Genomic DNA, 14,232 nt, shown 5'->3' with positions numbered 1-14,232 from the left:
TGGTCTCCATGTGCCAGTGAAAATCATCTGGGTGCTGTTTTGACATACCTACTGAGTCTTGCATTGGTGTATTCGTCAGTCATATTATCTAAAAGAAGTATTTGTGAACTCGGGCTTCAACTATATAGAGTGAATGTTTTTTATTTCTTTTTGTTATAAAGTCTAAATTACATTACTAAGAAGATGATTATTTGAATACAGGAATTGATATTCTGGTGAATAATGCCAGTGCTATTAGCTTGACCAACACATTGGAAACACCTACAAAGAAAGTGGATTTGATGATGAACATCAACACCAGAGGCACCTATCTTACGTAAGTTAAAGACCTGTGGGAGAGAGTGTTGCAGTGTTTTGTCAGAGAACTAGTTGTAAACAGATTTGAATAGGTTAGGAATACAGTTTAAAATCTAGTCAACCCTTATAAAGGCCTAAAAGTGCTCCAAGTCAGTAGGTAGTATTTTAAATAGTTTTATTCAGAGTGCCTTTTCTCTGTGATTCTAATAAAGACTAAAGTATAGCTCAAACATTTTCAAACATTTGCATGAGTAAATACATATATATATGCATACCAAGTCTTCTGGCAAACCTGCAGTAGTCTCTTCCTCTGAAAAACACTGGAGTTTTAGTTATGTAAATAACAAGAAGCTCATTATGAATCCCATTTTAATGTAATTGAAAAAGGCTAATGCTATCTTAGGCAGTGTCAGGGAAAATATCAAATATAGAATGAGAGCAAATGTAGTCCTGTTGTGTTCTGGATTGGTCAGACCTAGTCCACTCTTGTTTGTCCATTTGTTTATCTGTTTTTTTACCTTCGGGTTCTACCATTTTTCATGTGGATATAAGGGCAGATCAGCACAGAACTTTCTTATCTGCCTTATATGTACTTGTGTGTATCTGCCTTATACGTTTGCATAGAACAGGTGGTTAGGAACTTGGGCTTTGGAGGCAGACTCCTTTGAGGATTCAAATTTCACCCCCACCCTTCATGACTCACTATCTTCATGAGCTTGTACAAGTAACTTAAGCTCTTGCAGAGTCTGTTTTCTCATTTGTAAAATGGGGATAATAGAGAAGTATGTCATAAGATTGGTAATAAGGGTTAAATATAAAATTTGTCTTTAATTTTGAACTTTGCCCTTGGATATGTGTTTTTGGATCAGCAAAACTTGGCTCTGACAGTGTTAAACATTTTGTTTTTATTAGTTACCTATATTCATAATTTCATTAGCTGCCTACATGAAAAAAATCAGGAGATTTACACAAAAATCCCGATTTCTGGCTTTCTTGAAACATTGGCCACATAGAGACAGCGTTCCCACGTGGCAACAGTTAGCTACCATAGCCCAGTGGCAGAGTATCAATTGTGTTATCAGATGGGGACTGGGCACCATTGTCTCTGGATGCTGAAGGCAGGCTAAAAAGTTGCCACTTATCATTGTGCTTGCACTTTTCCTTCTTCTATTAAAGGAGAAAGTAAAATATTTCTCATACCCATGTCTCTATCTGAAGTGGGAAAATGAGACATATGCCAAGAGGGCCATATGTGCAAGTAAAATGGTTGAGAGCTTGCTTCTTTGTAGATGTGGGGCATATTTCTATAAATTCAGTGTGTAACCTATATTCCTCCTGAATGGGAACCATAGAGAATCAAACCATAGTAAGATCTGTGGCAAGCATATTGAAAAGATTATGGTGAAAAACTTAATGAACTAGAAAGAGGACTAACATTTCAATAGGTTTGTGTTTACTTTCAAATAAAATAAGCAATGCTGCTGTGTGATGCAGTTATGTGTTACAAGAAGAAATTATCTGGGCATCAAAATATTTTACAGCTGGTAACTTTGTGAAAGAATTTTGATTGAATGTAAACACTCATTTAAATAAGTGTTTAAAAATATAAACCTAACCAGGAATACTATTCCTGCTGAATTAAGGGTTAGAAGGGCATGATGCATGAAAAACTTAAATCATTTGTGGCCGTTTCTATTATAGATGACGAAGCCACAGGAATAAATATTCCACCCACCCAGTTATATCCAGTCAGGATAATTTTGATGTGATTAAAGTTTTTTAGACTGGATACTCATGACATGAACATCAGGAAATGACTTGAGGATTGAGAAATGTTTTAGAAAATGTAATGTGGGTTTATCAAAAGTGGTAATCAGGACTTCCCTGGGGGCACAGTGGTTAAGAATCTGCCTGCCAATGCAGGGGACACAGGTTCGAGCCCTGGTCCAGGAAGATCCCACATGCCGTGGAGCAACTAAGCCTGTGTGCCACAACTACTGAGCCTGTGCTCTAGAGCCCATGAGCCACAACTACTGAGGCCGCGTGCCACAGCTACTGCAGCCCGTGTGCCTAGAACCTGTACTCCACAACAAAAAGAAGCCACTGCAATGAGAAGCCCGCACACCACAACAAAGAGTAACCCGTGCTCGCCGCAACTAGAGAATGCCTGTGCACAGCAATGAAGACCCAATGCAGCCAAAAAATTAATTAATTAATTAAAAAAATCCACCTGCTAGTGCAGGGGACACGGGTTCGATCCCTGGTCCTGGAAGATCCCACATGCTGCGGAGCAACTAAGCCTGTGCACCACAACTACTGAGCCTGCGCTCTAGACCCTGCGAGCCACAGCTTCTGAGCCCATGCACTACAACTCTGATGCCTGTGTGCCTAGAGCCCATGCTCCGCAACAAGAGAAGCCACCACAATGGAAAGCCTGCACACCTCAACGAAGAGTAGCCCCGCTAGCTGCAACTAGAGAAAGCCCGCGCGTAGCAACAAAGACCCAATGCAGCCCAAAGTAAATAAAAAAAAAAAGTGGTATAGACAGTGTGGCTGTGATGGTCAAGGTTAACTTTAAACTTATACAAGTCTAAACTAATGTAGAAGTGTTTCACAGAGGTGTAGAAATTAAGTTTGTTCATTGTATTGTTCACTAGGAATAGCTCTTGCTAAAAAGTTGAAAACGGGCCGTTATGAATTCTAAGCATTAAATAGACTTCCGTGGTTTGAAATACAGACTATTCAGTGCTTTACTCATGTTGAATACAAAGTGACTGTCAGTTCTGTGACAAGGTTGTGGTGTACTGTTGCAGAGATTTTGTTTTTGATTAGAAAGAAATCAATTCTTTTTTGCCACCCAAGAGAAAATTCCTAACTCAGTTCCCAAGCAAAGATTGGGTCAAAGACTTGGCTTTATTAGCTGACATTATGACTTACGGAAACACAAGTATATGATTCTCATTGCTCATTCCTTGTGAAATTATGTCTTTGGAAAACCCATTTGTCAAGGATAATTTGTCCCCTTTCCTATAACAAGATCATTTTCCAAAAATGAAAGTGATGGCCTAAACTACACTCCTGTTTATAGATTTGTTCAGTTCAAAACAAAACCAAAAAATCCGATATAGGAAAATGAACTAACTTTAAAATTACCTTTATGAATGAAAACTATTTGTGCAGTTGAAGAACTACAAATGGAATACATAAGCTGTAGGGCACTAAGGTACTAAAAACTAAATATGAGTACGTTAGAATAATAGATCTACAAATATCTCAGGAATAGATACCCTAAAATAAAACCCTTTTTTATTTTTTTTATTTTTATTTTTTCGGTACGCGGGCCTCCCACTGTTGTGGCCTCTCCCGTTGCGGAGCACAGGCTCCGGACGCACAGGCTCAGTGGGCATGGCTCACGGGCCCAGCCGCTCCGCGGCATGTGGGATCCTCCCGGACCGGGGCACAAACCCGTGTCCCCTGCATCGGCAGGCGGACTCTCAACCACTGCACCACCATGGAAGCCCTAAAACCCTTTTTAAAAGCAAAGATTCTATTCACTGTTGAAAGTTCCTATATTTATTAACAGCTATTTTTAAAAATAAAATTTATTTATTTATTTATTTCGGCTGCATTGGGTCTTCGTTGCTACGCATGCGCTTACTCTAGTTGCGGTGAGCGGGGGCTACTCTTTGTTGCCATGCACAGGCTTTTCATTGCAGTGGCTTCTCTTGTGGAGCACAGGCTCTAGGCGTACGGGCTTCAGTAGTTGCGACACGTGGGCTCAGTAGTTGTGGCACAGGGGCTTAGTTGCTCTGTGGTATGTGGGATCTTCCTGGACCAGGGCTTGAACCCGTGTCCCCTGCATTGGCAGGTGGATTCTTAACCACTGTGCCACCAGGGAAGTCCCTATTAACAGCTAATTTTAAATAAAATTGTTCCCAGTTAAAGGCATTTTACAATGCCAATTGAAAGACCTGACATTGACCTTTGAACCAAAAAAAGGGTGTCAGGTTTTTGGCCCTCTATGAAAGGCATACATTATAAAAGAGAAATTCATAATGAGACATTTCCGTTTAAATTTTTGTTTTGTTTTTTATTTAGTGACACTCATTTCATTCACAGAAGATAAGTACAGATTGTTTTCTCAGGGAAGCCTGAGAAGCATCCTCAGGGAGAGAGTAGGGGAAGGCCCAAAGAACTGACCTATTTGGAGATTTCAGCAAGGATCTGGAGCTGCTTCCTGATCCCTGGTGCCCAGGGCCCTGTGGCCTGTGTCTTGTGTTCTAGTGGTTTAAAGAAACAGGGTTGGAAGACAGGAGGTAGAATGCAGATCCTGATTTGTATTTCTAAGTTTTAATTAAATGTATAATCTCCAGTATTATATGTGTTTGTATCATGTTAAATGCTTGTAGAAATTCAGTAATAAGGCTCAATTGTATTTCTGAGCCGTTGCTCTTTCTTATACCCAGCTCACTTTATTCATTTACTCAAATGCCCTATAGGCCTTGGAGCTTACAACCCTGATTAAGTAAAATAATTCATGTGAAGGTAATAACTAATAAGTGCAGTGCCTAGCATACAGTAAGTTTCTAGTAAACTTAGCTCTTTTATTAAGCTCAAGGTATTAGTATCTAAGCGTGGTGCTAAGAATTTTCAATATAATGTGTAAGATAGGGCATGTTGCCGTGGAAAACGTACCTGATTAGGGTTAGTAAACCTGAGGGTTAGGCAAGCAAAGTGCAGGTGGAAAGGTTTTGTCTAATATATTAGAGAAGCTCATGTTTGTAATGTAAATGAAATGAACTCCTTCCCTTGAGTGTGAAATATGGTCTTATTGCTTGGAATAGGTTGTTTCCTGTTGATGCTTTGACGTGCAGCTTCACTGTTGTAATGACAAACAGCTGTAATATTGTTTGCCCTTCTCTACCTCACCCCGATAAGAGTGAAGCACCTTTGTAATAGAAAAACAATATGTACAAAAACCCTTTAGTGATATTGATTGTATTTGGTTTATAAACTTAAAAAGACATTGTAGATGGTAACAAGAATGTTGTACATTGGTAATAAAGGAACAGACTTAAGAAGAATGGACTAGTTTCAAGTCCTAGAAGTTATTGAATGTGAAATAAAACTAAAAACTAAAATTATTAAGCTACAATATGTTATTAAGCTATATACTATAGCTTAATAATTAAACATTTCCAAATATTGGACCTGTGTCTTTTGTAAAATAAATTATCTACCTTTTTGAAAGGGTTTAAAAAACAAACAACTAAATATTGCCTGCAAAGGAACATTGCATTGCATATTGGTACAAATTAAATTTGGTTATGTATTGGGAGTTCATGTATTAAATTACAGTTCCAGTGTGGTAGGAATACTATACCTACTAAGATGAAAAAGAATCAGAATATGTAATACTAATAATAGCAGTTGTTTATTTCATGTTTAATATATGCACTGTTCTAAGTATCTCATATGTATCATCTCATTTTAATCCCTTGGTCAATCCTAGATAGAAGCAGGTATTACCAACATTTACAAGTGAGAAAACTAAGAATTAGAATACTATATATTTTGCCCCAGATTACACAATGAAGGGCAGAAGGAGGATTTGAACCTAGGTCTGTCTGACTTGGAAGGATGTGGTTGAAGATAATCTAAGTTGGATTTAAGGCTAGTGTGCCACGGAATTGATTATTTTCATCAAGCAGATCATATTGTCAGGCCTTTATGCATAGCTTCAAAGGATGAATATTAGTTGCTTTTCCTATCTGCATTCCAGGTAAGTGGGGGAACAACAACAAAGAAAACCAACAGAAGTACCCTGCCGGTTATTGAACAAGTTCAGTTGCTCTGTAGAAGTAGTTTAAAATATAACTTAAGAAAGTAATGAAGCTGTTAGAAAACTAGTAACTTGACTTGTGTTTTCTTTTGCTTTCAGATCTAAAGCATGCATTCCTTATTTGAAAAAGAGTAAAATTGCTCATATCCTCAATCTCAGCCCACCGCTGAACCTAAATCCACTGTGGTTCAAACAGCACTGTGGTAGGTGGTAGGATGAGGGGATGGCTTGTTTAGTCAATTGGTTTTGTATTAAACCAGTATATCTATGATGTAATCACAATTTGTACATAGCGTTCAACATTAAATTTTCTATGCAGAAATTGATAGCATTTTGTAAGTAGATTCTTAATCTTTTATCTTTAATTTAAAAAATTGAGGTATAATTTACATTAAATAAAATGCACAGATGTTAGTGGTTCAGTCTGATGAGTTTTGACAAACGTATACACCTGTATAACCAATAATCAAATGGAGATATGGATATCCCTGTCCTAGAAAGCTCTCTCAAGTCCCAGTGGGTGTGTTTTATTGTATGTAACTTATTCTTCAGTAAAGTTGGTGAAAACGATCCATGGAATACTTTACCTTTCACAGAAAACTAGTGATTTAAGGTGAGTATGCTAAATAACAAGATTTATGTATAGGTGCCTCCTTTGAAATAGTTGTGTCAGATACTTATCCTTATTTCAACATAATTCAGTAAAATTTGGAAAGGAAGGCAGTTGAAGTAGGAACCCATAGAACAAAACCAAAAGGAGTTTTGTTTTAATAGACTAGGTTAAATGAATTTGCAACCTTTTGTTTATGTTTTACTAGTAGTAGTTTTCCTTTAAATGGTCACTTTCATTTTTTTAAAAAAGAAAAGGAAAAAAACCAGATTAAGAAACAATAATGTAACTTACTCCCATAATATTAAGAGAAGTGAAAGTTTATTACTGTCTTTTTTCTTTGAATCTAATATTAGGATGGAAGTATGTAAAAGTGGTTCATCCCTGATATATATAAAAACCATTTCCATAAAACTACAGTTACTTCTTTAAAAACTGTTCTTTTAAAAATAGTAAATTAAAATTATGTTTTGTATTATTATTAAATAATTCTGAAAAAATATATCGAGGAAGGAATAGTAATAGAAAGAAATTGGTTATTTAAATTCACAGATTAATTTCTTTCTTAATTAAATTCTTGGTGGTTTCTTTCAGCTTACACCATTGCTAAGTATGGTATGTCTATGTGTGTGCTTGGAATGGCAGAAGAATTTAAAGGTGAAATTGCAGTCAATGCATTGTGGCCTAAAACAGGTATGTACTTACAAAAAATCCATTTATTGGATTCTCATTTATTGTCTTTGACCCTCTTTGCTGGGTGGGGTGGGGTGCGAGTGAGTAGACTGTCAAAGGTAACCTCAGTCTGTCTGTTGGGAAAAAAGTTCAACTTTTTATTGTGCATAAAAGGCCCTTTTCAGTCACCTTCTAGCTTTGACTTGATCTGCATGACTACATGATTGCTGTACTAGAAACACTGAACCCAGGAACACTTGAAGAGTCTCATTAAAGCCAACAGGAAGCCATCTGCATTTCCCTAACCTTTTTTCCATCACTATCTTTCGTACCTCAGAAAATTCTATAGATTCTCATACTTTTGTTTTCTCCTCACACATCCTAGCAAATGCTTCTTTACTTTCTGGTATTCTTACTACTTTGTCTTTTTTCTTTATGAAAAACCAACTTTTCTGTACTTTCACATGAGTTCTGAGTTCACAGAGTGCCTAGATCCCCTTTAGGTGACAGAATAACCTGCATATGGCTGGGTATGCAGCTTTAGAGTTAAGTGTATGATGGAAGCTGATGGGTGCAGGCTAGGGAATATGTTGTATAAACATGAGGGAAAGTCAGTAAAAATGACAGAAAGGGAAAGCTTGTCCTTGTGGGTTCTTATTCTCCACTTATATATCAAAACAGCTTAAAGGAAGTAAAAGAAAAGACAAACTATATCTATTATATGTTTTTTCATATATTTAATAGATAATGCCTGTGAAAAACCTTAACTACTTTCCTCTTAAATCTAAATGACAATCCTACCCCACAAAAGTATGATAAAGGGAAAATGTAGTGGGAATCACTTTTTCATTTTATGTATTTAACAGAACCTTTGTTGCACTAACATCAGTACTCCAACATGTAAATTAGTGTGACCCCTTTCCAAGGAAACTCCTTAGGGGTCAAACTGGTGTGTCTCCTCCTAGGACAGTGCCCTCCATTCAGTGGTCACTTAGGTGTTTTTTGAATGAATGATAATTTTGGATTCCCTTTGAAAGTATCTTCATGTTCTTCATTATATTCCTTGAAACATACAGATTGCAGACTGGAATCTTTTCACTTATTTGAGGGTACAGGGGGTTTCTGAGAAGGTGACTGTTGAAACTTATGGCCTTGCTGTCCACCCTTTCCAATGACCAGGCAACTCCCCGGAGTGGAGCAGGTTGTTGGGGTGGCAGGCAGGCAGGACATGGAAGGAATGAGCAAGACATTGATTCTGTAAGAGGAGTAACTGAGAAGCTTGAAGGAGGTTATTCCCCTCTGGGCCAGAGGACAGAATGGGGCCAGTAGAGAGCATTGGAGGGAGAATTAATACTCAGAAGTTCCTGGAGAGAGCTCAGCCCATGGAGGATCTGAGGCCCTCACCTGGGTGATTCAACAGGTGAGAGAAGTAGTTCCTACCCTTAAGGCTGAACAGTGAGGAGACCAGGGAGAATTCTCCTTTAGGCCTCCAAATGGATTCAGTAACTGGTACATCTGCTGTATTACCCACCCGTGGGGCAGAGACCGCTCCACTTGCCCCTGCTGCCAAGGTTGCCGTTGTTTAAATTATCTAAGGGTGAATAGAGCAGTGAAAAGACAAAAAGTGCTGTGCAGCTAAGGCGATCCAATGTCCAGACACAGGAAGAATCAACAAACACTGCTGTCTGTTAGAAGAACACTTAATTCAGTATTTTTGCAAGTTATGATAGCCCTAGAGGTACTCTTGAACGGAACTGCCACATACAGCAGTGTGAACTGTACCCAGAGTTGTAGCTTAGAAACAAATGATGGATTTCTTTTTCTTCCTATCTGCTGTATACTAGGTGAGGAGATTTCCTCAGCTCCAGGCAGTAGTGAAAGACCTAATGGTCTATGGTATTGAAGCTGGGAGAACAAGGGGCTGTGGGTGAGAATTTATGGAGCCCTGGGGTATGTTGCTAATGCAACTCTTAGGAAAATTTAGCCGTTGCAGCCAGCTCTCTAGCCACTATCTTTCTTTTCTCATAAGAACTCCAGGAATTAAAAAAAAATTTTAAATGAAATATAGTTGATGTACAATATTATGTTAGTTGCAGGTGTACTGCATAGTGATTTGACATTTGCATACATTGTGAAATGCTCACCACGATAAGTCTAGTAACCATCTGTCTCCATACAAAGTTATTACAGTATTAGTGACCATATTCCTTATGCTGCATATTACATTCCTGTGGCTTAGTTATTTTATAACTGGAGGTTGTACCTCTTAATCCCTTTCATGTATTTTTCCCCACCCTTCACCCCACTCTCCTCTGGCAACCACCTGTTTGTTCTCTGTATCTATCAGTCTGTTTTCATTTTGTTTTGTTTGTTTATTTTGTTTTTCAGATTCCACATATAAGTGAGATCATATGATATTTGTCTTTGTCTGACATTTCACTTAGCATAATAGTCTCTAGATCCATCCATGTCACAAATGGCAAGATTTAATTTATTTAATGGCTGAGTAATGTTCCATTTTGTGTGTGTGTGTGTGTGTATCACCACATCTTCTTTATCCATTTATCCATCAATGGACATTTAGGTTACTTCCATATCTGGGTTATTGTCAATAATGCTGCAGTGAACATTGGTGTGCATATGTATTTTTGAATTAGTGTTTTTGTTTTCTTTGGGTAAATACCCAGAAGTGAAATTACTGGATCATATGGTAGTTCTATTTTTAATTTTTTAAGGAGGAATCAATTTTTTAAAATTCCATCTGAAGTTTGACTAAGATTCTTTATGCCCTGACCTACTGTGGGATCAGAACCATGATTTATTGCTTCTTCGTTTCCCTTATGTTACTGTAGCAGACACAATTCTTTTAAGATTTTCTGGAGAGTGATATTCATTGCAGTGAGGCAAAGATGAGAGTGAAAAAACTGCTTCTACAATACTTTTCAAACTACATGTCAAGACTCATTGGTGAGTCATGAAATCAATTTAGTGAGGCATGAAATCAATTTAGTGGATTGTGAAATCTACTAGGTAGCAGCCAGAATTCTGTTGTTGTTTCATTTTATTTCTAATTGAATAAAATAGAAAATATTAGAGAGCATTGCATATAGTAAGAGCCAATGTTGTTTCATAAACTTTTTTCATATATAAATGTCATATATAAGTGAAATAGGTATATGTTTGTGAGTGTATATGTGTAGGTATTATGTGTTTTTAGTCATGCTGATAAAAAGTGTTACTTGTGAATCACAGTAAAAAAGTTTAAAAGCTCACACTTTATTGTGCCTCTTTTTTTTCAACTTCTTTTCCTTCTCTCATCCTTTCTCAACCTCCTCCCCCTGCCTTAATCATTGCTGTTACCAGAGTTGATAGATAGTGAGAGTCAGGCAGTTAGAAAGGGAGGTCTCTGAGATAAAGTCTGAGCATAGTGTTTCCCTCTTGGTACCTCTATTATGTTACTTGACGCTTTATATTCATTCATCTTTCAAACATTTTTATATGCCAGGCACAGTTCTCTGTGCTATTTATTCATTATGTACTCAACAGATAATTTATTAAGTATCTACTATGCACAAGGTACCTGGGGGTACGAAGATGAATGTGATGCAGTCCTTACCTTCAGAGAGTTTACCTCTCAATGCGAGAGATGAAAGAGTTTGTTGCCATCATTTACACTTTGTCCTTCTTTCCTTGCCTCCACTCCTCTAATCTTTAGGTCTTTGGGATTCTGGGGTAACAAAGTGAGAAGAAGCCTAGTCTAACGCTAAAAATTTGAGATTTTATTCATCGGCAGATATTTGCTGGACACCTATTATGTGCTAAGCTCTGTTCTAGTTGCTTAAGGTACATCAGAGAACAAACTGGACAAGAATATGTGCCATTATGGAACTTATAGTATAATTGGGAGAGACACAACAGACATTTAACTTAATGAATAACAAACTATGTAATATGCTAGAAGGTGATAATACTATGGAAAAAGTAGAAGAAGGTAAGGGAGATTAGAAGGCTCAGGTGTTAGGGCAGATAAGTTGCAATTTTAAATAGGGTAGAAAGGTTTAGCCTTTTTGAGGTGACATTTGAGTGTAGAAGTCTTCAAGTAAGGAGGTGATGGAGTTCACCTTGGGGGTGTGTTAGTCAATGGGGTATTTGAGGGAAAAGCATTGAAGACAGAAGACATAGGCCCTTGAAAGGTCCTCTGAGGTGAGCCTGCTTGGCAATGATGAAAGAGCAGGCAGAAGGCCAGTGTGGCTGGAGTGAGGGGAGAGTGGTAGGAAGTGAGGAGATGATGCTTATGAGGAAATGGTCAGATGTTGTAAGGTTCTTGCCAAGACTTGGGTTTTTACTCCATGAGTGAAATGAGGAGCTTTTGCAAGGTTTTGAGCAGAGGAGGGGCCTGATTCTTTTAAATTTGTAAAAGAATCTCTCTGGCTGCTCTGCTGAGAATAGATTCTCATAGGGCAAAAGGAGAAATAGGGAGACCAGTTTAGAGGCTATTGGAGTAACCTAGGCACAGATATTAGTAGCTGTGACCAGGGTGATAGCAGAGGCAGAGAGTGGTCAGATTCTGATATTTTTTGCAATTAGTACCAACAAGATGTGCTGATGGATTAGATATAGGATATAAGACAAAAAGAAGAGCCAAGGATGACTCCAAAATTACTTTGGCTTTAGTAACTGGAATAATGGAGTTGCCATCAACTGAGATGAGGGAATGCTACAGACAAGGGAGGTTGGGGAACAAATTCAGTTTGGGGTATTGTGATTGAGCATCCAAGTGGAGATGGTCAGTAAGCACTTGGGTTTGGAAGTCTGGGGGTCATGAGGGAGGTCCAGGCTGGAGATGGAATTTGTGGATTTTCAGCATATAGATGGCATATAGAGTCACAAGGCTAGATGATGTCAGCTAGAGAGTGAATAGAAGAAGAGAAAGTATCATTGGCAATTGCAATGTTAAGAGGTTGGGAAGAAGAGGAAAAAATCCACATAGGAGAGTAAGGTAGGAAGAAAATCAAAGAGTATGATGTCCTGAAAGCCAATTGGAGAAAGTGTTTCAAGGAAGAAGAGAAGTGATCGGTTGTGTCAGATGCCGCTCATAGCTCTTACAAGATGGGGACTGACCACTAGATTTAGTAATCTGGACATCTCCTTCATAGCACTTACAACATTTGAAATTAAATTGCTGATTTTATAACTATAATTGTTTAATGTCTTCTTCTGGGGGGCTGTGTCGGGTCTTCATTGTGGCATGCAGGATCTTCACTGCGGCATACTGGATCTTCGTTGAGGCATGCGGGATCTTCGTTGAGGCATGAGGGATCTTTCGTTGCGGTGCGTGGGCTTCTCTCTAGTTGTGGCGTGTGGCCTTCTCTCTAGCTGCGGCGTGCGGGCTTCTCTCTAGCTGTGGCGTGTGGGTTTTCTCTCTCTGGTTGTGGTGCGGGCTCCGTAGCGTGTGGGCCCTGTAGTTTGTGGCATGCAGGCTCTTTTGTTGAGGCGCATAAGCTCAGTAGTTGTGGTGTGTGGGCCTAGTTGCCCCGCAGCATGTGGGATCTTATTTCCCTGACCAGGGATCGAACCCGCGTCCCCTGCATTGGAAGGCAGATTCTTCAGCACTGGACCACCAGGGAAGTCCCTGTTTAATGTCTTTCTTGCTAGAAAAGCTTCTTGAAGGTAGAGACAGTATCTGTTTTGTTCATTTTATTATAGTCATTGTAGACATTAAATAAGTATTTTATGAATGAATGAAAGTGCAGTATGATTTCCTTCTACCTAGGTCCAAGATAGGCATTCTGAACAAAGCTTATATAAGGAAGGGGGAGAACATTGTATGACAGGGAACGTGGAGGACAGTATCAGGATTGGAAGAAGAAATCAGCTCACTGCTGAGACTTTGCTTTAGCTTAGACATGTTCATTTTAGATTGACTAGACATCTTGGAACCATTGGTATCATTTGGGTCCTAGATTTGTATAGCATAGTGAATTCAGTTGACGGTCATGTTCCATATGATACACGGCATAATGAATTATGTACAGGATACTTTTAAAACGTAACAAGAGGGCCATGTATTTCAGATGAAAGGTTAGGAAAGGTTGTTTTCTAATGGAACAATTGAAATGAGACCACAAGAGAATATTGGAGTTAGCAAGAAGGAGACTGGGCAAGGCATTCCTGGCGGAGCGAACAGAAAAGGCTGCAGTATGGGACAATACCATGTGTTTGGTGGAACTACAAGGGGTTTAATATACTGTACCCATGTTGGGGTGTGGGCTATTTATTTCCCTCTGAACTTGAGGATCTGCAAATGGGTTCATATTGGCCTGAATGTTGGCGGGGGGTATGAGGTTGTGGGGAAGATGGACAAACTAAGCCCAAGGGGCTTGATTGCCGAGTTTGGGAGCTTGAATTTATTCAGCGGAGAGCCACTTTAGAATTTTAGAAGCAGGAGAACAGTAAGAAGAAGAAGGAAAAGAGGAGCGGTGGTTTGTTGATGAGGTTTAGGAAGTTTAATTTGGCATCTGAATATAGGATGACTTGTAAGTTTGTGGAAAGAGGAGGCAGGAAACCTAGCTAGAATATTGCATTATTCATGATGGAGGCAATGAGAATGGATTTGAGACGGTGTTCATGCTCCTGGCTGTCTGGGAGGCCTCTATTTAAAAAACACATGTCTTTTTTCTGGACTGAGTAGAGTGGTTCTTTCTTTATGCTTGCTGGAACCAGAAGCAATCTCCCAACATTACTGCCCTTCCAGGAAGAGGAGATTTATTGCACTTAATGAAATGAGTACGGTGTGACATATATTATCTAC

General features: G+C 38.7%; 1 protein-coding gene across 2 annotated transcripts in view; it reads left to right on the top strand.

Annotated features, from left to right (window-relative positions):
- HSDL2 (hydroxysteroid dehydrogenase like 2) overlaps positions 1-14,232 on the top strand; it is an 85,738-nt gene that overhangs the window by 30,378 nt on the left and 41,128 nt on the right. For both annotated transcript variants that reach the window (XM_082843457.1, XM_082843456.1), the window contains exons 4-6: positions 202-316; positions 6,239-6,342; positions 7,344-7,442. In XM_082843457.1, coding sequence (XP_082699583.1) covers positions 202-316; positions 6,239-6,342; positions 7,344-7,442 — 318 coding nt within the window. The remainder of the gene's footprint in view (positions 1-201; positions 317-6,238; positions 6,343-7,343; positions 7,443-14,232) is intronic.

Source organism: Leucopleurus acutus, assembly GCF_964270905.1.
Source record: "Leucopleurus acutus genome assembly, chromosome: 7".
NCBI classification, from domain to species: domain Eukaryota; kingdom Metazoa; phylum Chordata; class Mammalia; order Artiodactyla; family Delphinidae; genus Leucopleurus; species Leucopleurus acutus.
The sequence above is the reverse complement of the archived record's forward strand: the minus strand, read 5'-3'. Positions and strand labels throughout refer to the sequence as shown.